Genomic DNA, 26,954 nt, shown 5'->3' on the forward strand with positions numbered 1-26,954 from the left:
CTTCATTTCCCATTCCCAGTGCTCCTTGAATACGGCACACACCTGCTGACTTCCTTGCCTTTGCACTTGCAGTGCCTTCTGCCTGGATGTTTTCCCACCCCGTTTTTACCTGGTGAACTTGAACTCATCCTTTGGGGCCCAGTCCCAAAGGCAGCTCCTACAGCTGGCCTCACCCAGCAACCAGCCGGCCACACTTCCTTGGTGTGACTGGGCGCTCAGTCTCACCTCCTTAGGAACATCACCTGGACCGCAGGGAGCTGTTTATGTGAGTGTGTGTGAGGTGTGTTGTGAGAATGTGTCCTCTGGTGTGTGAGGGCAGATGCCCTGCCTCCGACAAGCTGAATGGAAGAACGAATTCCTCCTCCTCCTCAGGCTACACAGAGCAGTACCACGTTCTCTCCTATTATCCTTTAAGGCAGAAAGACATAACTCTAATAAAGTTTATTGGTTTTCTTTCATTGGCTCTGGTTCAGCTTTGGAAGAACTCTCTGGGTTCTTCTGGCCTTGTTTCTGGGCTGCTGCTGCTTTAGCTTTTAAGGCCCTTTTCTGCTTCTTGAGCTTTTGGGCCTCTTGGAAGACCTGGGGATGAAAGGGAGCAGAAGAAACTGTAATCCCATGTAAAGCCTCAGGCATAGAGCAGGTGGGATGGGCACAGACCTCCCTGGGTGGGCACGCCAGACTTTCTCCATGGGAATGATGGCTTGTGAGCCTTCTTGGGGTCTGGGGGCCAGTTCCGTGCCTCAGGCAGGAACAGACAACCCTCCCTGCTGCTCTCTCCACCACCGTCCCACAGTGGGGCCAACCAAAGCAGCAATTCTGACTCATACCCGAATGCACAGGGCCTTCTTGGCTGCCAAGCGTCGGTGGGGTTTCCGGTTGTACAGAGGAGGGAGGGTGTACTCTATCCCCAGTTCCTTGCATGTCTTCTCGAAGACACTGTAGTTGGTCTTACGGAGGGTTTTAAGCATCTTTTTCCTCTGGTCGATGCTCATCAGCAGATAGCGCTTGTGGGCTTTGTCCTGAGAGAGAGGTGGCACATTACCTTTAGTATTCTATAAGTGAGTGGTGTGCCACTTTACGGTAACAAAGGACGGTCATTGTATCATCTCACTGAATCCTCCTGACAATCTGATGCAAATATTAGTGTAATTCTGGGGGAGGTATTGTCACTGTTATTCCCATTTTATAGAGGGAGAAAAAGAAAGGCTCAAAGATGTCACCTGATTCATAGAATGTCCTAGAACTCTACAGGGCAGGGACCTTGTGTGAAGTCAGGTCTTGAATCTGCATCTACAGGTTTCACTCCAAATCTCATGCTCTTTCCCCTACACTCCCTGCTCAGCCTCCCCACACTTTGGCCAACTGTCAGCTGGGGTGGAGAGAAGGGAAGGCCATCTTGGATTCCTCAATGAGGGACCTCTGCAGTGGGGCTGCTGTTCCACACTCCAAATGAGCAAAAATCTCATCTCCAAAGAGCTGGCTCAGGCGGCTCCAAGGACCACCGAGTGCCACCCCTGCACGGTGCTGGGACGTCTGGATTTACAAAGGTGCGTTTGTTAAAAAAACCTGCAGTTGCCCAATTACAGCAGCACCATGCCCAGTGCTGTGCTGGGGTATGGCATCGTGGTTAAGAGTATGGGCCCTGCAAGGATGCAGAGAAAGAGGAACCCTCCTCCACTGTTGGTGGGAATGTAAGCTGGTGCAGCTACCTTGGAAAACAGTATGGAGGATCCTCAAAAGGTTGAAAATAGAGCTACCCTACGACCCAGCAATCGCACTACTGGGTATTTACCCTAAAGATGCAAATGTAGTGATCCGAAGGGGCACATGCACCCGAATGTTTATAGCAACAATGTCCACAGTAGCCAAACTATGGAAAAAGCCTAGATGTCCATCAACAGATGAGTCGATAAAGAAGATGTAGTATTTATATACAATGTAAAACTATGCAAAAACCGTCAAAAACCTGAAATCTTGCCATTTGCAATGACGTGGATGGAACTAGAGGGTATGATGCTGAGCGAAATAAGTCAATCAGAGAAAGACAATTATCATATGATCTGCCTGATATGAGGAATTTGAGAGGCAAGGCAGAGGGTTGTGGGGGCATAGGGAAGGAAAAAAATCAAACAAAATGGGACTGGGAGGGAGACAAACCTCAGGAAACAAACTGAGGGTTGCTGGGGGGTGGGGGCTAGGGAGAGGGTAGCTGGATGATGGACATTGGGGAGGGTATGTGCTATGGTGAGTGCTATGAATTGTGTAAGCGTGACGATTCGGACTTGTACCCCTGAAGCAAAAAATACCTTATATGTTAATTAAAAATAAAAAAAGTATGGGCCCTGGAGCAAGATCACCTAGTTTCAAGTCCTAGCACATCATTTCCCAGTTCTGTGCCTTGAGGATAAGTTAATCACCTCATGCCTGCATCATTCCTCTGTAAAATGGAAGAGGAGGATAGTTATAAGAGTTAAATGAGCTGAGGCATGGGAAGTACTCAGCACAGGCCTAGTACTTCACATGACCATGCTGGTGCTTTATTATTTATGTAGTTCTTACAATCCTGTCAGCAGGTACTGTTATGATCCCCACTTTACTTACGAACAGGAAAACTGAGGCTTGGGCACATAAAGTAACTTCCCCAAAGTCACACGTCTGGTCAGTGGGAATAGCAAAGCTGAGAATTTGAACTGAGTCCAAGAATATTCAAAAAATATTTACTGAGTGGGCGCCTGGGTGGCTCAGTGGGTTAAGCCGCTGCCTTCAGCTCAGGTCATGATCTCGGGGTCCTGGGATCAAGTCCCGCATCGGGCTCTCTGCTCAGCAGGAAGCCTGCTTCCCTCTCTCTCTGCCTGCCTCTCCGACTACTTGTGATTTCTCTCTGTCAAATAAATAAATAAAATCTTTAAAAAAAAAAAAAAAAAATTTACTGAGCATCCACCATGTGCCAGACACTGCGGCCGTGTCCTGAAGTTGGTTTTCTGGACCATGGGTGACACTCACCGAAGCCCTGTAAGGCTCCCATTTCCCACTGGAGGCAGGAGGGAAATGTCTGGCCCACTGGAGCTGAGGGTGCTATAGCCACTCGGCTTCTCCAGCTGCTTCCCTGCACCCAGAGCCCATGACCTCTCAGACTCTGCTGGTCTTAGCCGTGAGCGATACCCAAGGCTTACCTTTCGGTGTTTCTGCATGTGCTCTTCATAATTGCGGATCTTGACAGTCAGGGCAACAACTGAAACCACAAACCACAGAGGCTGAGAGCTGGCACAGAGGAAGGAAGGGCCCGGGCTTGGGTTATGTTTTAAGACCTCTCGGAGTAACAATCACCAATGCTCTGGTGCAGCTCTCCACAATTCCCAAAGCACTCTGAATGTCAAGCGCTCAGAAGACTTTGGATTATCTTCCTTTCAGAAAGCAAAGCCTAAAGAAGGAACATTCCTTAATCTTTTAAAGGTGTCCTCCCCAGATCATAGCAAATAGCATTCTTAATAGTAAAACTTCAGAGCACTCCTGTCAAATTCAGGAATTAGCCTATGATACATGCTCTCATTCTTAATGATTCACCACGGCACTGGCTGTCCTAGCCAATGCAGGAAGATCAGGTTCCAGAACCGACAAGGGTCCACTCCTTGCCTCTCCTCTTCCAGCTGCCACCCTTAGCTCTGTTTTCACTGATGAGTTTTCAGAATTATCAGCTCCCACTCCTCTCCTAAAGCCCCACAATATCTGTCCTTGGGCAGCCTCTTGTTTGATTCCTTCCTGAACTACAAAGATGGGGGCAAAGGCAGAAGCAGAAGGTGGCCCCAAGGAGATGCTCTCACTACAGCAGGCCCTTCCGTAAACACGATGAGTTTTGGGAGCATTGTAGGGTGAGGCGGAACCTGGGCCCTGACTACCTGGCCCTTCGTACCACCTTAGCAGCAGGGTAGAGAGAGACCCAGACAAGGTCTGGTTCCTGAGACTTGCCTAAGCTCACAAGAGAGGTGTGAGGAGGGACCTGGGAGCTAACTCCTGCGTCCTGGTGGGCAGTTTTCATTGCCCTGGGTCCTTCTTGTCTCTTGCTTCATCAGGCCACGTCTAATACCTGGTGCCCTTGTAGAGAAGGGCCCTGGATCGAGTGCTAGCTAGGAGACTCCCCTGCACTCCCTCTCCCCAAGGGCCCCCTGACCAACTTCGAGCCTCCAGGGAGCTGGTGTCCTCAGGGTTTGCCACGACCTTGTTCATCAGCTGCTGTTGCTTGATTTTTAGCTTCTCCTTCTGTTGAAGATAGAGACAGAGAATCTGTGAGATCTGCCCTCTCCTAAGAAATAGCCAAATACCTCAAAGGCCCTGGGTGCAGTCATGGAAATGAGGCCATAAAGCTTAGCACCTGGCTTCACTCTGTTCATCAGGACATGGCCTTTGTCAGCGCGTGGCTATCAACATCTGGATAAGCCCAAGGCCAATGGCAGGTGACACAGCTTGTTAGAGGAGAGTGCTCAAACTGTGCTCATTCATTCAGGCATTAGATCATTCCTGAGTACCTACTCAGTTGGGTGTTGGGGGCTAGGGATAAGTGGTTTGTTGGAGGCTGGGGGCTAGGGATACAGTGAGAGAACAAGAGCATCCCCGCCCTGGAGAGGCCTGTTCTGGGGGGTGGACAAGTGGACCTGGAATTCCAGTGGGATAAATGCTGTTTTAAGTTGAGAGGCACGGGATGGAGGTGTTACCACAGTAGGAGGGAGTCCCAGAGAAGAGGACTGGGAGAGGCTGAGGTCTGGCACACGTCACTCACCTGGTTTCCCATTTCTAAAGACAAGAGTCTTCTCACGACGTCGTCAAACCTGTGGGGAAAAGCACAGCAATGAGAGACAGGTGTGGGGGAAAGGGGAAAAGGGAATCAATGCTGTTTCCGTTTTTGTTTGAAAAGCAAGAATGATCGAGAATTTCTTTTATAACAAAAGTGTCTCTGTGGAAGTGGAGAGCCCTTTCTCAGGGATTCAAAGTCAGCAGGAATCTGATCTGCTGTGCTGAGAACATGGAATGATGTGATAACTGCACAAAATTGGGGCTTTTAGCTGGAGTGTTCCAAGGTCCTCACAGGGAGGGCAAAGGGAGGATTTTCATTTCAGCTGGAATATGGGTCAGTCTGTCTTGAGACATTTTGATTCTATAATCATTGTTTTTTTCCTCCTGTCACACGGTATAGCAGAAGGGACGGGCCAGCTCTGGCTGTATAGGGCAGGGGCTGGGCAGAAGGATCCGGTGTCTTTGGTGTCTTTCAGCCCTGCACGCCAGGAGGTCTATGATATTGGGCAGACATTACTAATCCATAAAATGGGGACACTAATTCTTTCCTCACAGGGCTTTTGTGAGGATCAAGAGATGAGAGATCTCACAAAGACCTATGGGGCATGTTGCCTCCTTCTATCTGAACCACAGTAGGAAAAAAGGCAAGCAGTTAAGCTCCATGAACTCCATTCTGACTCTGCTGCCCCTCAGCAAGCCTGGGCTTCAGTAGTTCTCGCCAGATTCTACCATCAAGCTTCAGATACAGCGGGCCAGGCCTCGAAGCCATGGTCTTCCCTCTTACCTCCCCAATCCTCTTACAGCCCCCTGCCTAATAAAAGAGATTTCTTTCTGCTTACTTCTCAATTCCAGGAATGTTCTGGTAGTCTTTGAGCAGCGTGGAAGGGGGTGGGTCATCTTCTTGGAGGGGCTGGACTGTCAAGTGTGGGGAGAGAAAACACCCAGAGTCAACTCTCGCTGCCCATGCTCCCTGTCCTGGTTTTTCTCACCAACTCTATCACAGACACCCAGGGCCTCAAGCAAGGCACTAGAGATCTCTGGGCTCAGCCTCTCCTTTGCAAACCCTACAGGCAACTGTCTTGATATTGCACACTGGGAGTGGATCACCTTTCCTAAGGTCCCATATTGTGTCTTTCCCTCTCACACCACTTTAGATTCGCCACTAGGATGGGTCATTTGGAGGATGGCCTGAGTTTGACTCTCTTCAAATCCCCTGGTCCGGTCCATGGGCTCATGGAAAACAGACACTCAACCAGCACTTACTGGTTGACAGCATGAATCAAATAAGGGCATTGAGGAGGGAACCCAAGCTTTAGGGCATAGTAAGCACCAAACAAAGACCACATATAGGAAACCCTCAGCCTTCGTGTGTATCATATTCCCTGGGAGGTGAGGGAGAGGCACGAGGGAGATCAGCGGGTCCTCTCCAGCCCAACCCCGCTCTGCCACTAGGCAAATCACAGCAATAAATGCTAATATATACATGTCTTACACCCAGTGTGAAGAACACTCTCTTCGTGTTAGCACTGAATCCTAACAACGATTCTTTCAAATAGATACTTTTATAATCGTTTCAGAATGAGACTCAGAGAAAGAGGAAGTAACCTCCCCAATATCATTTACCGAGGAAAAGAGATCTTCCCACTGTGCAGACGGCCTTGGAATGGGAAAACAAGGCCTCCACCACAGACAGAAGGGCAGACACAAAGCGTCTACCTATACTCTAGGTAAGCCTGGATGGTGCCAGGACGCTTTCTCTCGGGCTAGCTCATTCTCTCTCAAAGCCGGTCCGCAAGCTCCAGCTCCCACCCTCCCCCGGCCTCTCTCCCCACCCCAGAAAGGCTTCAGGCTACAGCCCGGTGGCAAGGCGGACGTGGGGGTCTTCTGCTCAGGACCTCTGGCCAACGCGTCTGCCCACTCCATCAAGTGGTTTTAACTAGCCACCTCCGTCCCTTTGGCCACCCGGCGCCCCTCCAGGAAGTGCCTCTCTGCCGAAGTCCCACCGCAGAGCTCCTACCTGGTTTCCCGGCGGCATATCCGCGAACGGCCTGGAGGATGACACCTACGCAGAAGAGAGAGGGCTGAGGCCCAGCTCCTTAACGAGTCCAGCCTCCATTCCTTTCTGTGCTCTCCGTATTACCCCTCCTGCACGGTCTTTGCGTCTCGGCGCCTTATCGCCGCCCCATTTCGTCCGCATCCCGCTGCCCCACGCCTCTCCCACCTCGTCTCACTTCTTCCCCGCCCACCGGCCTTTTCCCCTCATCCTGACGCTGCTCTTCTCCCGTATCCTCCACCTCCGTCTAACTCCACTTCCCTCATTGCATTGCCCCTCTTCTCAGCGCCTCACCTCGAGTACAGGGAAGGGCCCACTGGCGGGAGGGCGGCCTGGCACACGCTCCGTCTGGCAGCCCAAGGACTGGGGCCTGGGCTACTGCCTGGGTCCGAAGTGACCTCAGAGCCCTCCACGCCGTCCTCAGCATCGTGACTTGTGACACCGCGGGGCCGGCGCCACGGCCACTGTCCCTTTCGCCGCACGGACGGGGTTACATGGGCGCCGCCATGCTGCCTCAGGCTCGACCAATGGAGCGCAGTTGCGAGACTGGAGCAGATGAGGACCGAGAGAATGGATTAGAAAGGCAAGACTTGGGGTGCGGCAGGGTTGGGTCCAGGGGAGGGGTCTGGTTGGCAGCGCCGCAGGGCTGGAGGCTGGGTGGTTGCGGGCCTGGTTAGTGGTGTGCGGCGATGTATAAATTCTAAAATGCCGTTTTTTCCTTGGACATGCAACCCGCCCTTAATCCCATTCTATGTTTCTTTTGGAGGTTTTCTCGGGGCCTGCCTGTCTTCTTCCCCAACCTAGTCTTTCTGCCTCCTCTTCCACCACGTTCCAGGATGAGGCCCCGCAAGAGGTACTGGGATTCATTCAGCCTCCTGTGGGGCAGCCTTGTAAGCCTCATGATGAAGGTCGCTGATTTTGGAATGGAACAGCACTGGGCTGATTGAAGCGCAGCTGCTTACTCACTGTGATCTTGTGGGCAAACCACCCCACCTTTGTGGGCCATGGTGTACTCATTCACCAAAGTGGAACGGTATTTACTCTTTAGGTTGCTGGAGTATTAACTGAGGCAGTTGTGTGCAAGGGATCTGCTTGCAATATAGGAGGCATTCAATAAGTATTTGATGTGATAATATTTGTGAAATGAGGGGTGTAAAGACAAATACAAATTAAAAGCAGGAAACATAAATTTTTTTTTAAGATTTTATTTATTTATTTGACAGAGAGAAATCACAAGTAGTCGGAGAGGCAGGCAGAGAGAGAGAGAGAGGGGGAAGCAGGCTCCCTGCTGAGCAGAGAGCCCGATGCGGGACTCGATCCCAGGACCCCGAGATCATGACCTGAGCTGAAGGCAGCGGCTTAACCCACTGAGCCACCCAGGTGCCCAGGAAACATAAATTTTTAATGAAATAAAAATAACACTTTAATTCTCCCTTGGTGCAAAAAAGGAAAAAGCTCTCCTCCCCCTCATTTTTTGTAAGCACTGACTTTTGAAGAGTTGTAATTGTGAATTCTTTCTCTTTTATTTATTTATTTGACAGAGAGAGATCACAAGTAGGCAGAGAGAGGAGGAAGCAGGCTCCCTGCTGAGCAGAGAGCCTGATTCAGGGCTCGATCCCAGGACCCTGGGATCATGACCTGAGCTGAAAGCAGAGGCTTTAACACACTGAGCCACCCAGGCGCCCCCTTTCTCTATCCTTTTGAGACCATGTACATCTTTCCAAAAACTGAATAAGCCTCTTGCCAGTTTTACAGCGCAGGAATGTTCTTCTCAGGGACCTAGGCATCATTTCTTGAAATGCAATCATTAAGGAAGACAGTGCCTCTGTCTCCCGGTTTCTGCCGGGCTCCAAGTTGCCAACCTGCCTCTTCTCATAAAGATACAAGAAATTTCGTTTTCTCTGGGGTAAAGGCAATTAGCAAACATGGGTGGCTACCCCATTTACCAGGTGAATTTAGGATGAACTCTGTGTGACAGATGGTGCCATACACCTGTATCCACTTGGCTATATACAAGGGTAAGACTTCTTTCTGTCTTTTCAAGCTCTTTAGAGGATTGCTGGTGATGCAGATCACATTCTGGTTTAACGCTCATTCAGTAATAAAACTGATTTTGTCCTCTTCTACCCTCATGGAGTGGTTTTGTAGGTTGGCAGGAGATTTTGTGGTTTTTATTATTTTATTTTTTAAGCAATCTCTACACCCAACATGGGACATGAGCTCACAACCCTGAGATTGAGAGTAGCCCGCTCCATCCACTGAGCCGGCCAGGCGCCTCCGCAGATTTTCTTTTTAATTATATCTACTCCAACAGGGCTTAGTCTTTTCTGAGATCTATTCCCTATGTCCCACAGCCCTTTTGGGGCTCCCTTCAACCCTGGCCACTGTGCCCTAATGTCTTCAAGTCTCTACCACTAGCATGGGAGCCCTTCGCGGGTGGACTGAACCAAATCATTTTTGAGTCCCTGCTTCCAGCACAGGGCCTCCATGCTAGGTAAGTGCTGGTGGAATGAATGAGCGAAGGAAGGAATACACAAATGGATACTTCTGATAAGTACCCCCATCACTGCTAGGCCCTTAAAAGAAAAGGGACAGAGGCACAGGCACACTCGAGAGTTTCTCAGAATCAAACCAAACCAAACCATGAACCAGTTTAAGAGACTGAAATTATAGGAAATAAGCACAAGAGGTGAGTGGGCAGGGTTGGACAAAACATTCTCTGGTCACTAAAGTGAGAGGCCCAGTGGGGTCTGGGGAGATAGAGGAAGAGTGCTGAGGACCAGAGATAGAGAGATCCTGGTAGCCTTTCTGCCCTTCTGGAGCTATGTGGTTGTTTTCATGATGGACTTACTGACACTCTCCTCTCCTCTGGACGGCCCAGGCCTTTCAAGAGGCAGGCCCAGGTGGGGGCCCCAGGGAACGCTAGACACCCCCCAGCCCCTCTACCCCATGGACCTGGAGCCCTTGCAGGAGGGGGAAGTCAAGCAGTGGCCCAAAGACACAGTCATCCTCCTGGTTGGGTACGAGGGACTCTGGGGTATCCAGGGGGGTGGTCTGGAACCAGAGGTTCTCATAAAACTTGGGGCTGGGACTAAGGCTCCCTAAGAGGGGCTGAGTAGAGTCACAGCGGAGGTAATGCCCTGGACCTGGGCCTGTGGGGCTGCCCAGCACCTTCCCGTAAAGGACCTGGTCACTGGTGATAGACGGGGGCCGGGGCTGGTTGGAAGGTGTTCTTGGGTCCCCTTGGAGCACATAGGCCTGGACCAGGGTGGGGAGGCCACAGGTCCCTGAGCTGTCATTGGACTCCCTGGGCCCTGGCTTCTTCTCTTCTTCTTCTAGCACCGTGATCTTGGTGATGGGTGTCATGCCGGGGTCCCGAAGGCTGGGCAGCTGGAAGGTCTCCTGGACACAAGGATGTGGGGTGAGGGCATGAATCATCTCAGGTGTTCATCCCAACTGCCACCCCTTCCTTTGCTGGGACATCTGTGGAACTATTCCTTCTGTGGAGCCCAAAGGATGACACTTGTAGAACTGCTCATACTTTCCTGACACATGCTGTGTGCTTCAGACTTAGCTTGGTGAATGTCCCCAGCGATTCTGGGTGACATACATCTCATCTCACAGTGACATGGCCCAGGCTTTGTAATGGGTGGAGCTGGGATCCTAACTCAGATCTGCTTTCCTCCAGAGGGAGGGGACCTTGCCGGGAAGGGATGGGAAGTCCTGAGTCCTCACCCTCGGAGGAGTATCTTTTCACTTTGAGCCTGGACCAACACCAGCACCCCCCCCCCCACACACACCCCATTTCCCTCTCCTTCTGGGGTTCTCACCTCCACCATGATGGTCGGCACCCAGGAGCCCAGGCTGCTGTGGGCCGGGTCTGGGACACTTGGCCAGAGGGGATTCTTCCTGCTGCAGAAGAGGGCAGGTGAGGGCTGGGTCAGGCATGCCCTCCCATCTTTCCCTTCTTTTTTCCAACCCCTTCCCAGCAGCTTAAGGCCCCTTGGGCAGAGAAGAGTTGGTGCAGGGTGTAATCCAGACATGGGCCCTGAGGCCTGTGAAGGCCTTCGAAGAGGGGCTTGGACTGGCCCACTCCCGCCTGAAGTTCCCTGTGGGCAGGGGTAGCTTGGTGTCAGGTCTCTTGAAAGGACTCACCTGGGTCTGCAGCAGAACCGGGTGGCCCCACAGAGGCAGATGAACAAGAGGAGGAAGCCAAACAGGCCCAGGAGGACATGCAGCTCAGATTCCTCTGGGGTGAGGGGAAAGCCAGAGGTGGTTAGAGTGCATGTGAGTAAGGCTGGGCCTCTTCCCTCTGACTGAGCTCTGAAGGCAGGATTGGGCCTCTTCCCTCAGTCTGAGCCTCCTGGGCAGGGCTGGGTCTCTTCCCTCAGATGAGTGGATCCAGGCAGGTTCTCAAAATGAAAGCTCTATTGGATGAGGAACCTTCCCAATAGCCTTGTCTAGCGGGCCCTCTTCTCCCCTTACCTAGGGCCAACGTCATCAGGGTAAGGCTTGTACTGTTGGCGGCCCCGGCCTTGTTGGTAGCCATGAGGTGGACATGGTACAAGCTGGCAGGCTCCAAGCCGTGGAGGACCAAGCCATGGGAGGAGGCATTCAGGACAGTGGCTGGGAGTAGAAGAGAATGGTCAGCCTGGGCCCAGATGCTGAGACTCCCTCCAAGGCTGCCGAGTGCACCTCCCCGCCCGCCCCCCAGGCCTCCTGGGGCTGTGGGGTGCTAAGGATAGACTCACAGAAGGACTGGTCTTGAGCATTGGTCCAGAAGATGGTGTAGTGGGTAAGGGGGCTCTTCCCCAGCTCGGGGACCTGGGGCGCCCACTCCAGCTGGGCCCAGGTCTTGCCAATGTGCTTTAGATGCAGCTCTGGGGCGCGGGAGGGGGCTGCCGGAAGAGAGAGGTGCAGGGGCTGACGGGAAGCAGGGCAGAGTGGAGAGCCCAGCGGGACATCTTGGGGCTCCCCAGACCCCAGAACTGAGACACACTGTGCCTTAAGCCTCATGTTGCCAGGACCTTTGACTGAATTCCATCCACCGCTAATAAGTGGCTGGTTCCATATTTGAACTTGGTTCTCTTTGACTCCAAAGCCTTGCCAACTGCTTTCTGCCAAGCTTGATTTTGCTGGGCTCCCTCTCTGATTTCTACCGCTCGCTCTCTGACTTTATTCCAGGCCCTCTGTCTAACTTCTGCCACACAGGACGCTTGATTTCTATCAGGGCAATGGGTCGATTTTTGCCAGACTTGCTTCCCAAATTCTGCTGAACCCACTCCCTAATTTCTGTCGCCCCACCACCTGACTTCTGTCCCGTTGCAGGTGTCCAGTGTAAGACAGGGGTCATCTTGGGATTGGAAAAGAGCCTCTTCTGGGCCAGAGGTGGGGGAGGAAGGAAATGGTCCCTCGTTGTCCTGATTGCTGGGACCCAGACAGGCACTGAGAGGAGAGGATTCTGGGAGGGACCAGGTGGCCGACGTACCCATCTCTTGGGAGTAGGCGTAGATGTGCTGGGAGGGTCCCACGGTGTCCTGGTAGAGAGCGGTCACAGTGATCTCGTAGAGCTGAAAGGGCCTGATGTTCTCTGTAGAGAGAAGATGGGGCAGGCCCCCTGGTGAGGGAAGCTAACCTCAGAGCTTCAGCTGGGGACAACCCAGGCCTCCTGCTGCAGAGCATTCCTCTTCTACCTCTTCTTCAGATCATCTGATGGGGAGAGAGCAGAAAAGTGGGAAAGCTAGGAAGGTGGTGGTGTCAGGACTGTGAAAAGAGAGGGTCCAGTTAGACTGGGAGAAGGTCCTGATTCTGGGGATAAGAGATGACAGGAAAGAGTCTAGAAAGACTGGGGAGTCCGCTTCTCAGGTGGTTCAGGCCACCCCTTGCTAACTGTCAGACTAGCACTGCCTCCCTGCTTCCCAGGTGCGCCCCCCCCGGCCCCGCCTCCCCCTGCACCTCACCCTGCAGCAGCGTCCCAGAAATGCTTCCGTTATGCTCCATCTTCCAGCTCTTATTGCTGCCGCTGGGGCTGGGGGGACCCAGGCCCCACTCAATCACATAACCCCGAGGCCGAGGGCTGGGCTGCTCCCAGCCCACCCAGAGGCTGTGGGGATCTCGAGCCTCGATGTGGAGTCTGGCCAGGGGCGGGCCTGGAGACAGAGTAGGAGTTGAGAGAACAAAGCACGAAAAATGCAGGTCCCAGAGCCAGAAGCTTGGGTTCTGGTCCTGGCTTTGTTACTTACAGACTGGCTGACCGAGGGTCCCTCAAGCTCAGGACCTCACTTAGCTCATCTGTAAGGGCTCTGTGCAGATCCCATGAGCTGCTGCATAGGATGAGCCTAGCACAGTGCCCCGTGCAGAGGAGGGCCTGACCGTGATCAAGGGTAACACTGTGTAGTTCACAGTATATGTCGCTAGGGTCTTTGATCCATGTTAATTTCCTGAGTCCCCGAGAGTCCTGTGAGGGAGCTGCCGCCCTGGCCCCATTTGATCAAGGAGACAGTTGAGACAGGTTCAGGAACTTGTCTAAGGTCACACAGCTAATGAGATCGAATAGTCCCTCTTGTTATCGCCAGTCTCACCCGGTGAGGACCCATGTGCAGGGGATCCTGGGGATGGTGGTGTTGGCTGACCCTTGAGAATGAGCAATTAACTCAGGGACCGTGTTCCAGCTGGAAAAGTGTAGGGCTTTCTTCCCATCTTCCTTGGCAGCATGGGCTCTGTGTGTGTGCACACGGGAGTGTGAGTCTGTAAGCATCCGCGTGTGTGAGTGTGGAGTGAATGTGTGTGTGGTGCGTGCGTGCGAGTGTGTAACCACCAGCAGCCCAGCTTGGTTCTGGCTCGTGATGATAAGAGTGGCGAACACACACTGAACAGTAACTTGGTGTCAGGCACACGTCTGAACGCCTGTAGCCTTGTAACGACGCTTTAAGGTCGACACTCTATTGTCCCCCTTTGCGAGGTGAGTAAACAGAGGCCAGGGAGCTGGGATCCCTTGCCCCGGTCACGCTGCTATCTAGTGACAGGACTAGATGTGAACCCAGGCAGTCTGGCTTCCGAATTGACATGCTTAACCACCATGCTCTACCAGCTGCCAGCCCCCTTACCTGTGCTCTCCAGGAAGACCACTGGGCTGGGGTGGGAGGTCCCGGCTGTGTTATAGGCCACAAGGACCACTGCCTGGGCTTCCGAGGGCAAGTGGAAGGTGCAGCTTAGCTCCGTGGTGTTGCAGAGTGGGGGGACTGCCTCAGTCTGGTTCGGAGCTCTGACCAGGTAGCCTTGGATCTGCCCACTGTATTTGTCCAAGGGCATTGGCTGCAGTGGGCACAGGAAGAAGATAAGGGGGTTGCACAGCTCATCTTGAGTTGGGGGGAGGCTTCTAGATGGGGTGGGTGGGTCTTAGGAACTGAGCCCCACAGGCTGGGAGTCAACCTTCTTCCCTCCCTTCCTTCTACCCCTGTTCACCCTGTGCCAGGCCCTTGGAAGGAGAAAAGGAAGAAGCACGTTGACACTGAACTATTCCCTGAACCAACCCTTTGCCACAGGTGAGTCCTGCATTCTAGTCTCTCCAGAAGGGCACTACCCAGCTTCCTAGGCACACACAAATCACATACAAATGCATCCAAGGCTCCTGGACAGGTTGGAGTCCAGGGCCCCAGCTCACAGGGATGTGTCTGGGTTGGAAGGAGTCTCAGGGGTGGAGGGATGTCAGGATGGGTCACCTTCCAGAACAGCTGCACGGCCACCGTCCTGGGGTCCAATGACCTCTGCCGCCACCATGTGTCCAGTCTGACGATGGGGACTGTGGAAAGAGCCGGAGGGTCAGGGAGGGCCCTCGGGGCTGGACTTGGCCCTGATACCTGCCCCTGGCTCCTCTCCACCCACTGCTTACCCCGTTGCGCAGTGGTCAGCGTCAGGCTAGGGCTCCAGTCGCTCCATTGGCCAGGCAGGGGCCAGCGGGTACAACGCATCTGCAGGACGTAGGCTGTGGATGGGAGGAGCCCGCAGAGCTCATACTGGAGGGTCTGGGAGAGCAGGGGGCCCACCTGGTGGGGTGGCCATGGCTCTGAGCCTGGATCCTGTGTCCTTCAGGGCCAGCTCAGCCGCCCTCCCCTCAGCCAGCCCCAGGCCCTCCAGGCTGCCCTTCACCTCACCAGGACCCAGCTGTCTTCTCCAAGCTGTGGCTGATGGCGCAGCTCACATTTCTGTTCTATGTACAGGCTCGGCTTCCATGGCTCCCAGCGTAACAGCAGGCAGCCTGGCTGGGGTGGGGCCACCTCAGGGCTGGGGGCCAGGGCCCACAGTGTCGGGGGTTCCAACTTAACTGCAAGGAGAGGGGATGGTCAGAAACATTCCCTGTCCCATCCTGTAGGGGTCTCCTGTACTCCTGCTTTTCTCTTGGCCTGTTATTCCATTTTTGGCTCTGGATCTCCATCCCTGGGGTCTCTGTCAGTCTGTCTCTCTTTTCTCTGTCTCTCTGAGTCTCTTCATCTCCATGCCATCACAATTTCTGCAGGTCTGAGTGTGTATATGTGTCTGTCTCCCCCTAGGTCTCTGTTTCATCCTCTTGCCCCAGGGCCTTTGTACTTGTTCCCTCCGCCTGCAGATCTTCCCCTTCAGACATCCAGGGGCCTGCTCTCTCATTTCCTTCAAGGATCTTCTCAGATGTCACCTTCTCAGTGAGGCCGCCCCTGGCTATCTACCTGGGAGGGCGGTTGTCCCCCACCCCCAGCTTTCCCTACCCCTTTCCCTGTCACCCTTGTTGCCTGACATTCCATTTTATTTAGTTTGCCCCCTAAAATGTCATGTTCCAAGGGCAGGAGCTTCAATATTTCATTCAGTGCCCTATCTCCAGCACCAAGAGCAATGCCTAGTAATCTGTGGGCAACTCAAGAAACTTGCTGAAAGAATTATAGAACGTGTCTCCTTGCCTCTGTCCTTCTGCGTCTCCATAGCTCCATCCCCACCTGCATTCCATTTTGTCCCTGTCTCTTGCCTGCCTCTATCTCTAGGTCTCCCAGTGTCTCCTGGTCTGTGTCTGGGTCTGTAATTTCCTCTCTGTGCCTCTCTGGGTTGGCTCATCGTTATTTATTTATTTACTTTTTAAAAGATTTTATCCATTTATTTTACAGAGATCACAAGTAGTCAGAGAGGCAGGCAGAGAGAGAGAGGGGGAAGCAGGCTCCCCGCCGAGCAGAGAGCCCGACTTGGGGCTCTATCCCAGGACCCTGAGATCACGACCCGAGCCGAAGGCAGAGGCTCAACCACTGAGCCACCCAGGTGCCCCTCTGGGTTGGCTCATCGTGGGGGCCTCTCCCCTCCACCAGACCCAGCGTCACCTACCGACATCCATGGGAACGAGGCACAGCTGTGGGGACTTGCTGGTCCCTAAGGCGTTCTTGGCCTCCACCCAGATGCCCATGTTCTGGTACAACAGGAGGTCTCTTCGTGGGATGGAGCAGTGGTTCTGCCCATCGTTAGGCAAACAGTTGAGGATAGAGTCCTCTTGTGTCTGACAGTTTCCCCGGCTCCTGCCAAGAGGCCAGGCTTGGGTGTCTAGCAGAAAAAGGAAGCGAGGCTCCCTGCTCCCTTCTGTGTTTGCTTCTGGCTCCCCCATCCCACAGTCCCTCCCATGCCCCACCCTAGGACCCAGAAGAAGGGACCTAGCATTGAGACCCTTACTTACTTGAAGCTCTTGAGGGTGAAGTGGGTGGACAGGTGGGTGTCCGGTCCTGGCTCCCACTGACAGATGAGGCTGTTGGTTGTGAGGTTCATGAGGCAGGACAGGTCATGGGGAACGGCGGGAGGGTCTGCACATAGGGTGGGGAAAGCTGCGATTGGAACCAGTCAGCTTTGTTTCCTTGCTCTGGTTTGTTCCCTCTGGAGTCACCTTGTCTTGTTGCTCATCTCCCTATCAAGTGACCCAGGAGGGGCAGCCCTGGGGAAAGTGAAATGCAGGCCCGGACAGGGGCAGGTGCCACAGAGCCTCCCACCTCCTTGGCTCTGCCCCCTTGGACAGGGATGGTGCAGACCTGGCTTTTCATCCTGGTTTTGCCATTTGTTAGCTGTTGCGATCTGGAAGTCACTTAACTGTCCTGTGCCTCAGTTTCTTCATCTGTGAAATGGGAGTGATGGTAATATGCATACCCCTTGGGGTTTTGGGGACTGAATGACTATTTACACAGTGCTCTAGGCCATGCCTGGCATATGGTAGGTGCTATGTAAGTGTTAGCTCTACTATTAGTGATTTATATATATATATATATATATATATATATATATATATATATATATTTTAAGATTTTATGTATTTATTGGTCAGAGAGAGAGCAGGAGGCAGAGGAAAAGCAGACTCCCACTGAGTAGGGAGCCAGATATGGGACTTGATCCCAGGACTCTGAGATCATAACCTGAGCCAAAGGCAGATGCTTAACTGACTGAGCCACCCAGGTGCCCATACTATGAGTGACTCTTAGGAAAGAAACTGGTCAGATTGGCTGCGTGGCTTACTCATTAGGCGTCTGCCCTTGGCTCAGGTCATGATCTCAGGATTGAGCCCCGCATTGGGCTCCTTGCTGGGCGGGAAGCCTGCTTCTCCATCTCCCACTCCCCCTGCTTGTGTTCCCTCTCTCGCTGTCTGTCAAATAAATAAATAAAATCTTAAAAAAAAAAGAAAAAGAACTGGTCTTAGTGGTTTTCTTATGCATTGGCTTGGCAGAAAGTCCTCACTTCTCGGTTTGAGTAGGAGGCTGAGACTGCCATGGGGAGAAACTAGGAGCAGGCTGAGCTGGTCAGGTGTCCTCTCTGGGCACACTGTCCAGTGGCTGAGTGTCTGGGCTTACTTGCCAGCCACTCGGAGTAGTGGTGCCCTCTGACTTTGGAGCCGTACTGCCTGATAGAAATCTCAGCTCTATCCTTAGTTTGTGACCTTCACCAAATCACATATACTCCCTGAGCCTCAGTTTCGTCATCTACAAAATGGGGCTAAACAGCACTATCGCCGGGTTGAGAAGATTACCCAATGCCATGCCCATATCGTGTTTATTGAACAAGATCTCAGTGAATGATAATGGCTCTCCTGAGCCATGGCAGGAAGGCACGGGGGCCGGGCGGGTGGGTGGCCACGGGCACTTACAGCCTGCCTGCACCTCAGCCTGGTCCAGGATCTGTAGGCTGGTGCCCCAGCGCACGCAGCAGGAGAGAAGGACCCGGGGACTGCTGAGGCGGGGCACGGTGATGGTGGATTCCTGCCTTCCATCTGCCAGACGTCGCTGCCTCTTTCCAGGTTGAAGCTCTGTTCCCAGTTTCCACAGAATCTGTGACTCGGGGTCCAGGTGGCTGCAGTTTGGGCTGATGACGCAGGAGGCTGTGATGGGATCCCCCAGGTGGACAGTGGGGGTGGGGAGGCTGATGCGCCCACATTCCTCCAGGCCTGGGGGAGGGGAGAATGGGCCATGAGTCACTCCTCTGCCATGAGGAGCTGAGTTATAAACCTAGGCCTTTGTATTCCTAGACTCAAGGTCCTTACCTCCTTGCCTCACGCCCTGAGATACAGGGGCTGGAATGGGGTGAATGGCTGTGGGGATGGAGAGGGGCTTCCCGGGGTGAGAGAGAGCTAGGGATGTGTCCATCAGGGCCTATCAGCTGGCTCTTTGAGAAAACCAGATACTGATTGGTAGTCTGAGCTTCTTTCTCTGGTGTAAATATTCCCACCAAGATTGCTTTTCAAGCTACCAGTGCGACCTCACTGAACGTGAACTTGGGGAGGAAATGTGTACACTTAGGTCTCATAAGCCAGCACTAGCACACCGCCAAGCAGACACCAGGCCCCTCTGCGGCACCCTCCCCAGAGGTGGTGAAAGCATTGGTTGGAATGATAAGAACCCCACGGCCACAGCTCTCAGAATTCAAATCTTGATTGTGTTACCCCATCTGGACCACAGCCCTCCAACACTTCAGTGGTGTGTTGGGTAAGAGCACGGCTGGGTTTAGAGCCTGGCTGTATTGCTTATTAATTACATGACCCTGGCAGGTTACTGAGGGTTTCCATGCCTTGATTTTTCTCATCTGTACAATGGGGATGAAAAATAGTTTCCACCCATGTTGCTCACCTGATTAACATTGAGCATCTTGGGGGAACCAGACCAGACCCGGATCAACCAGACCAGGTCAAGTGCCCTGAACTTTCCCAAAGCTCTTATTCTCCTTCATAATTATGGAGTCATGTGATTCATTGCTTGCCTGTCTCCCCAGTTAGACTAGAGGTTCTGTGAGGCCAGAGACCTTGGCTGTTGGTCTTATTACTGTATTCCCAGAGCTTAGCACAGAGTAGGCCCTTGGTGAATATTTATTGTATAAACAAATAAAGATCCGCTGTACTTTGTCCACCGTGCCTTCTTTCCTCTGTCATGTGTTCTGGGGTCTGTTTTGCTGAGGAGGATGCTGAGGTCCTAGGAATTTGCCCAGGATTACAGAGCAAGTTCATGACTTTCAGCATGGAGCTCCTATCGCTTCACCAACTCAGAATTTCAGACTGGAAGGAATCTTGCAAAACTGTTTACTCCAGAACTCCACCTAACATTGCATCCTCTTTAGCAGGGCTAGGATGGTCCCGGTTTTGTACGGTCTGACCACTAAGAATGGGTTTTCCATTTTTAAATCCATTAAAAATGGGTTTTCCATTTTCCATTTCCCAATTTTAAAATTTCCACTTTTCTTCCATTTTAAAGGGTAAAAACAAAGCAGAAAACAGATAAGAACATGCAGCAGACACTATATGCGGCCAGCAAAGCCTAAATATGACTATCAGACAATGTTTGCTGACCTTTGCTATGCACCATCCCTGTCAGTCCTGGCCTCAGCTTGCATACCCCCACAGATGGGAAGCTCTCCACCTCTCAAGACAGTTTCCCTAGTTTAGAGAGCTCTGCCTGGGTTTCCTTATTCTGGGAATAAGTCTCCTTGTGGCTTCCACTCCTATTCCTTTGCTGCCCTTGAAGGCTGGAGAGGACCCAGAGTTTCCTTCTGACAAGCTTGGCAGAGATTTGTGGACAAGACCTGGGTCCCCTGGCCTTTTCCAGGCTGACCAGCTCAGAGTTTCTTGCCATTCCGCATGGGTGGAGGTTTGCCTCTAGAGGTTCATGGGTGGAGGCCTGGCTACCCCACATTCTTGGCCCAGCCTTGATTGTCTGGGAACCCCAGGAGCAGTGTGGCCGGTGCAGGCCAATGAATCCCTCTTCTACCCGCTGTACCTCTCTCCCGTGACTCTCCTCTCCTCATTGCACCCGATCCCCGGCCATACTCACTTCTGGGGAGCAGCGGGACAATCAGGGCAGCCACGGTCAGGCTCCAGGTTCCTAGCCCTGCCATAGCGCCAGTTTGGTGTTCACCTGGAGGCAGAGGGGGAAGGGGAAGGTCATGGGCTCTGGAGTCAGAGCTGAGCTTAACCCTTGCTCTGCCACAGTGTGGCTTTGGCCAGGGGATTTGACCTCTCTGAGCCTCAGTTTCTTTGTCCGCAAAATGGAATTAACAACAGCCTATATTGCATAGGACTTTGGGAAGAAGACACACAATGATGCAAGGCACATAGGCAATGACTTTGTAAGTGACAGCCACTGCTGTTATTATATTTGCCTTCCAGGAGAAAACAGGGACAGGAGCATCATGTCCTTTCCCTTTTATCTTGGCCAGGCTTGCATGCAGGTAGTTTATTTTGGAGAGACCCCAGGAACAGACGGAGGGGTTGGGGAGAACGAAACAGGTAAGGAGGGAAAGCCAACACAAAGGTGCGTCATGGAATTGGGGTCATCTCTACGGGTGAGGGGGGCTCCATCCTACTGGGACCTTCCAAGGAGCTGTGTAGGCTATGCCTCAGGACCATCCACTCAAGAGACAATGTATCCCTTGAACAGGAGAGAGGATGGGAACATTTACCTACTGACTTCCATCTCTCATCGGTCAGAGGATGTTCTTTGGGCTATTCACTTTCTGGCCCATCCAGGTTACACACGCATGAGTACGAGGCAGGTTCTCTTGGATGAGCCATGCCAGAAGGGTCAGAGACGCTCCCTGGCATGGATTAGCCGAGGCAAGGGGCTGTCAGTTTACACCTGTGGGAAGCTGGCCTCCATGGATGATACAAGGGGTCCAACACATGCCCAGTTCTGGGCACAGACCTCTGGAGGTTTTCTGGGGCCAGGTATTCCAGAAGCTATGCAAAAGGTATTCTACCACTGGGGTGGGCTTCTAGCCTGACCTCCATCCTGCTCCCTTAGGGGTCTTGGGACCAGGGACCTGCTTCCCCAGCACCAGGTGGCACTCTTGGCAGCAGGTCAGTGGAAATCACTGACTAGCCTGCGTGTATATCCAGGAATGCATTCGTGTAGGTGGTGTCCCAGCAGATCCCCTGTGCTCAGAGATGGGAAATTCCCCCTTTCTCTGCCCCTCTCAGACAGGAGTGTGAGTAGAAGCTGCCCAGGATACCCAAGGCTGTTCCTTCTCACAGGGGCCTTACCCCAACCCCCGAGCTATTCAAATACATTTCCATATCAAGATGCCAGAGGACAGCTAGCCCATAAGTCACTTTTTTTTGCAAATCAGGAAAAAAGTACCACTACCTCTAGACAGATGTAGCCTCACACTAAGACCTGGCAACTGAAGAATAGGCTGGATTTCAGCTTCTACTTGGTCCTCAGCTGGGCAGCTTTATGCAGTGAGAAACCCACACAACTGTTCAGAGCATCCCTGTCTACCAATCAGTGGTTGGCAACTTTCTTACCAGAGCATGGCAGTTTGATTATCCCCCATGCACACTTGTGGGGGGAAGATTTAGCCTTGTAGGCCTAGTCTTTGGGATGCTGGTTTCCATTTCTTTGTGCTTTTGATCATGTTGCAGCTCTGCTACCCTTGCAGGGGTCAGCATCACGCCTAGTGTGTGCCCAGCAAGGTACTACTTCATCCCTCTCTCTCCTCTGGCTCCTGTCCAGAATGGGCAACCAAACCTCACTCTCAGAGGTCCTGGTCTCCTCCCCTGGGCTGCCGAGTGTTGGCATGTTGGCTTTGGTCCCTGGTCCCCTGCAGCAGCCCGGGGTGCCCTCCACCCCCATTGAGTGTGATCGGGGATCTGTTGGAGCATGGTCTCACTCTCTGGGGGTCAGTACGTGGAGAAAGTGGGAGCCCAGCTCTGGGACTTACCGGCTTCGTGACTGTGGAGAAGTTACTTCACCTTTCTGAACCTTGGTTTCCCCATCTGTGAATGAGGGGGAACATTAGCACGCACTTCTCAGGATTGTAGTGAGGAGGCACCGAGATGGGCTGGGAAGAAAGCGCACTCAGTGACCGTAATTTGTTTTCACGCGACATGAAGTGGGACACCGTGTGGTGGAATCCAGCATGGGGCCTCTTCTCCCCCTCGCAGGCCGCAGGCCGTGTGGTCACAGCCTCCTAGGACTGCCACCTGGCTTTCATCCGTGTCACGCAGCATGGCTTCAAAGCCCCGTTTCTGGGTCCCCTACTTGCAGCCTCCCCTCCCTGAGGGGCCCTCAGTCTCCCCTTCGCTTCGGCTTCAGTCCTCTCTGATCAGTCCCAGCGGAACCCGCTGCCTCCTTGAGGCACTGCCATCACCCACCTCTTCCTGCCCTCCTCTCCTTTCCCTGCACTCTGGCCTTTTCCCCTGCTCCCCCTGCCCCAGCTCGCACCCTCTCCGCCCTGTTGTATCTCCTCTCCTTAAGGGAGATTCTTCCAGTGGGAGGAGGGGGCTGGGACTGAACCGAGGGAGAGGCCCTTGCTGAGAAGGAGGGAGGCAGAGCTGCAGAAGGTGTAAGAATGTGAAACAGGCATGCAGGCAGTGAGGCCTGGGCAGGACAGGTGCAGAGAGACAGGGCCCCGGGAGGACAAGGACGCTGACCCAGAGACCCAGGTGCTCAAGGCCAAGAAGCAAAAGGTCCCCGAGCGAGTTTAAGATTTGAGAGAGGGAAATGTGAGAGACAGAGAAAGGCACAGAAAGACTTCGAGACACACGGACAGACGGAGATCCAGAGCCCAGATAGTCCAGGTAGGGGCTGGGGAGGCAAGACAGAAACAGGGGACAGAGAGGGACAGGCTGAGACATAGGGTCTGAGACAGGAATGTGGAGAAGGATGGTGATCACGCCCTTCCCTGAGCCCAGCTCTGTGTTCCCAGAGAGGTATTCAGAGGTTCGTGACTTCCCCAATGCCCTCCCCCCCAAAAAGTGGGGGCAGCCCTGGCAAAAGAGACTCCGTGCCCGGGGGCTCCTGGTTCCCAAGGACCAATGCTAAAGGCAGGAGCCCTGGTCCCAGGCCTGTGCATGGGCACTTGGCCGAGGTGGGGGGAGAGGACCCAGGACTCAAGGGTCCTTTCCTGCCCAAGGTACAGCCCTCCCAGCGGATTCCCCTACTCACGCTGGAGCCTGCAGCGGGAACCCGCCTGGCCTCCTTGGTCTCCGCGCTCCTCTGGAGGGCAAGTTCCTGAAAACAGCCGCAGTCCGGCTCCTCTCCCCAGCCCTGTCGTTAATGGCTCAGTCTCTGACAGGCCCAGGGGCTGCCGATTGCAACACCTGCCCAGCCTCCTTCCCTCCCTTGTGCTGTCAGACAGTCACTGAAGCACAGGGCAGCCCCTTCCTCCCAGGAAGGAGCCTGGGAGGGAAGCCGGTGAGGCCAGGCAGCCTTCCTGCCTCGGGGGTCTCAAAGGGGCCGGGGAGTGTGGCAACCGCGTCCCTCTCCCCTGCCTCCGGATTTCCTGACCTCAAAGCTTTGGGGCTGGCCGGGGCCCAGCCGTCAAGCCGCCTGGGTGCCATTCCTGCACCCCTAACCCTGAGGGAGCATCAGTGGGAGACAGACCTTGGCTTGAAGGGTCACTCTGCTCTAAGCCTCTTTTTTGGCTTAGCCTTGGGGCCCTAATCCTCACAGTACTCAAGAGACAGCCTCCAGGTTATGGGAAATTTTGGATCTGACTCCCTGTGGCCTTCTTGACTGCCTATTTTCCACCATTGACTGGCAATGGGGAAATGGGGACTCTGGAAACAAGACGGGGGGAAGACCTCAGGGAAGGCTCAGGGTCTTCATATGTGACCTTGAAATTGGTTTACTCACGATGATTCTGCTACCCTGAATATTTTTGGATTGGGTGTAGCAGGCTAAATTTTGTGTCTTTCATTGTTTGTATCCATGATTTCCCTGGAACTGGTTATAAAGACTTATTGAAAAATTTATTTATTTGATAGAGAGAGTGAGAGCGAGAGCAAGCACAGGCAGGGGGAGTGGCAGAGGCAGAGGGAGAAGCAGCCTCCCCTCTGAGCAGGGAACCTGACATGGGGCTTGATCCCAGGACTCCTGGATCAGGACCAGAGCCGAAGGCAGGTGCTTAACCAATTGAACCACCCAGGTGCCCTTCAGAACTGCTTATAAATAATTTTCTGTGCATTTTTCTGAAGAGGGTTCAGACTGTTCATAGTTCATTGGATTTATGACCCAGTAAGGTTAGGTACCAACTAACCAGCAGAGCGTCCATAACGTATGATCCTTTTTGGAAAAAAGGCTTCTGAGTCTTATGTGAGGGGCAGACGTGGGCTGCAGGGGAGGGTCCAAAAGGAAATACCCACCTGTCTGTGGCAACCTCCCCAAGATGTCCTATAGGGACCCCGCCTGCTCAGCAAATCCTGTCAACTCTTCTTTCAAAATATAAGCAGAGTTTTGGGGAGACAGTTGTTCCTGTTACAGTTCACCTTGCCTCTATGTTTCAATATTTTCATGATACAAAGTTGGAAAATATAACTACCACTTAAACCAATACTAGTCAGGATTAAACAACCCTAACCTCTTACTTAGATTGTTGCAATAGTCTCCTACTTCCATTTATCCTGTCCCCCACCAATTTGTCTATTGTACCTTCAGTACTGGTATGATACTGACCAAAAAAAAGTCAGTTCCTGTCAAGTCACTTCATGTCATCCTCTGTCCCAAGCCCCCAGTGGTTCTCATCTCACTCAGAGTCAAGTTCAAGGTCCTTTTGATGATCTACAAGGTCCCACTCAACATGGGGGGGGCACTCTCCTATTCTTCTCTCCCTTGCTGCTCTGCTTCAGCTATGCTGTTTTTCTTCTTGTTTCTTAAATTTGCTAGGCTCCCTCCTGCCTCAGGGCCTTTGCACTTGCTGTTTCTCTTGCCTGGATTCCACCCCCCCCCCCCAATAATGACATGGGTCCACTCTCTCTCCTTCTTCAGATCTTTGCTCAAATATCAACTTCTCATTGAGTCTTTCTTTGATTACCCTTTAAAAAAAATTGCACCCCCTACTCCGTAGCCCTCTTTTTTCCCATATCCCTTTTCACCATCTGTCATTGGCTTTCCCCACCCCCCACCTCCCACTAGAATGGAAGTTCCATGAGGGCGAGGGTTTAAGTCTGTTTTTGGTCAAAGCTTTCTCTCCACTGCCTACAACACTGCCTGTCACCTAGTGAGCCCTCAGTGCACACTGGATGAATGAGTAAAGTGGAGAATGAATGACTGAATGGATGAATCTTCTCTGCACCTCGCCAGACCTGTCCTCAGTCCTTGTGGGCCTCATCTTGGTAAAGTATATCACCATCCCCACTTCCTCAAGTCACCCAAAGAAGGGACCCAGGAGTCCTTCCTCACCCCCCCCCCTTCTCCACACTCCCATCTCCAGCCAATCCCTAATGAAGGAGAATGGGCCTTTGGTTCATTATTCAGAAAAACGTATTCCCAGAGCAGATGCCGGGATGTAATGGTGACCCAAAGCAGTTTTCATTCCTGCCTTTGTGGAACTCTTTGTCTTGTCCACAATTCTGAAATTCATCTCTCCCCGCCTTTGTCGGGTCTCCCCAACCCTCCCTGGGGCTCCCGTGGACTCCCTGCTCTGGGTCCTCTCCCTCTGCCAGCTCCTGGCAGAGTGAGCTTTCCTACATGCAGGGATGGCTGACCATGTTGGTCCCCATTCTTCAGAGGCCCTATGGCACATCCTAATTCCTTCACAGGACAATCAAGGTACCCGGCCAGCTGGTCCCACCTCCTTCTCCTGCCTTACCCGCCTCTGCTTCCCCAGACACATTTCTTTGGGTTGTGGTCCAGCAGCGTTGGTTTACCTCTCCCTGCCTGCCTCAGGCTCTGAACACCTCCGCGTGTTTGCTCTTGCTGACCCCCTGTCACCGCCAGCTGGCTGAGTCCTGCCCCTGAGCTCGCCCAGACTTGAGTCTGTGCTGAGCATCTCTCTGGGCTGGTGCCCTCTTTCCTCGGCGATCCTGGATAACCGCAGTGGGTTCTTGGCTGTCTACCTCCTCCATTAGACTGTGAACTCCTTGAGGGCAGAAACCATATTCTCATTCTGCCTCCAGCCTCCACCTAGAGGATCTCTTGGGCTGCAGAATCTCCCTCTCCAAGCCTCTGTCTGTTGCCTTACCTGCCACAGGGAAAGCAATTCCTCCCAGGGGTTTTGTGATGATTAAATGAACTCTGGGAGGTCTAATACCCAGCGTGGTAGGTGTTCAGTCCAATTCTTTTCCTTTCCCCCCACTGCATAGTTCAGTATTTCAGAGCAAGGTTTTACTGATCTCATCTGTGTTCTGTTCTCCACTGAAGGCCTGCACCAGGAAACAAAACTGTGGCAGCTGAAATGAAAGTTAGGTTTAAGGAAGAACTTTATTTAGGGGAGAGACCTTAGAGACTTTGTATTAGGCGTTGAGAGGTGAAGAGCGGGGCTGAAGGGTTGGACTGCTTGGATTTGCCACTTACTAGTTGTGTGATGCTGGGCAAGTTGTTTAACCTCTCTGAGCCTCAGTTTTGTCATCTTTAAAGTGGGGATGGTAGTATTTGCTTTATGGGGTTTTTGAGAGAAATTGGTGAAACAATGCATGTGAGGCATGTGCAACAGAGTCAGGTATACAGTAAGTGCTCAATAAGTGTTTACTCCCGTGCGCTGAAAAGCACGAGACAGATGTGGTCATCTCCTCCATCACACCCAGTGTCTGCTTTGTGGATACTTCCTCCTCCAGCCCTCTTGCCCCAGCCCCCTCCTCCATCAGACAGAGTGACCTCCGGGGTCTGGAAAGCCCAGTCAGGAAGCCCAGGGGAGGAACCCC

General features: G+C 52.9%; 2 protein-coding genes across 4 annotated transcripts; both read right to left on the reverse strand.

The window, feature by feature from the left end:
* Positions 1 to 426: 426 nt before the first annotated feature.
* On the reverse strand, positions 427 to 7,394 carry MRPS15 (mitochondrial ribosomal protein S15). Its single transcript, XM_082686932.1, has 8 exons — positions 7,136 to 7,394; positions 6,806 to 6,850; positions 5,628 to 5,703; positions 4,775 to 4,823; positions 4,173 to 4,257; positions 3,174 to 3,232; positions 828 to 1,019; positions 427 to 579 (listed from the first exon to the last, which is right to left on the reverse strand). Exons 1-8 carry the CDS (start codon positions 7,266 to 7,268, stop codon positions 442 to 444), a joined length of 777 nt encoding a protein of 258 aa, XP_082543058.1. The 5' UTR covers positions 7,269 to 7,394; the 3' UTR covers positions 427 to 441.
* Positions 7,395 to 8,030: 636 nt separating this feature from the next.
* On the reverse strand, positions 8,031 to 23,598 carry CSF3R (colony stimulating factor 3 receptor). Of its 3 annotated transcripts, XM_082686894.1 has the most exons (18): positions 23,260 to 23,543; positions 22,034 to 22,088; positions 20,774 to 20,908; positions 20,146 to 20,229; positions 17,976 to 18,272; positions 16,527 to 16,650; positions 16,184 to 16,371; positions 14,995 to 15,164; positions 14,733 to 14,886; positions 14,563 to 14,642; positions 13,948 to 14,155; positions 12,802 to 12,990; positions 12,330 to 12,431; positions 11,593 to 11,739; positions 11,327 to 11,467; positions 10,997 to 11,090; positions 10,672 to 10,753; positions 8,031 to 10,243 (listed from the first exon to the last, which is right to left on the reverse strand). In XM_082686894.1, exons 4-18 carry the CDS (start codon positions 20,207 to 20,209, stop codon positions 9,764 to 9,766), a joined length of 2,520 nt encoding a protein of 839 aa, XP_082543020.1. In that variant the 5' UTR covers positions 20,210 to 20,229; positions 20,774 to 20,908; positions 22,034 to 22,088; positions 23,260 to 23,543; the 3' UTR covers positions 8,031 to 9,763. The 3 variants fall into 3 exon arrangements, with proteins under 3 accessions (XP_082543020.1, XP_082543021.1, XP_082543019.1); XM_082686895.1 differs by lacking the exon at positions 20,774 to 20,908 and having other exon boundaries at positions 10,672 to 10,750; positions 23,260 to 23,598; XM_082686893.1 differs by lacking the exon at positions 20,774 to 20,908 and having other exon boundaries at positions 23,260 to 23,598.
* Positions 23,599 to 26,954: the final 3,356 nt, after the last annotated feature.

The sequence above is a fragment of the Mustela nivalis genome (assembly GCF_964662115.1).
Source record: "Mustela nivalis genome assembly, chromosome: 10".
In the NCBI taxonomy this organism is placed as follows: domain Eukaryota; kingdom Metazoa; phylum Chordata; class Mammalia; order Carnivora; family Mustelidae; genus Mustela; species Mustela nivalis.

Coding starts and splice junctions, on each gene's coding strand:
- MRPS15 (XM_082686932.1), bottom strand. CDS start 7,268: ATGCTGAGGACGGCGTGGAGGGCTCTGAGGTCACTTCGGACCCAGGCA. Junction 4,824..5,627: donor AACATTCCTGGAATTGAGAA/GTAAGCAGAAAG, acceptor TTTTCCCCACAG/GTTTGACGACGTCGTGAGAA. Junction 4,258..4,774: donor CTTTAGAAATGGGAAACCAG/GTGAGTGACGTG, acceptor TATCTTCAACAG/AAGGAGAAGCTAAAAATCAA.
- CSF3R (XM_082686893.1), bottom strand. CDS start 20,209: ATGGCAGGGCTAGGAACCTGGAGCCTGACCGTGGCTGCCCTGATTGTC. Junction 14,156..14,562: donor CCGTGCAGCTGTTCTGGAAG/GTGACCCATCCT, acceptor TGCCCACTGCAG/CCAATGCCCTTGGACAAATA. Junction 11,091..11,326: donor CCTGATGACGTTGGCCCTAG/GTAAGGGGAGAA, acceptor CCCTCACCCCAG/AGGAATCTGAGCTGCATGTC.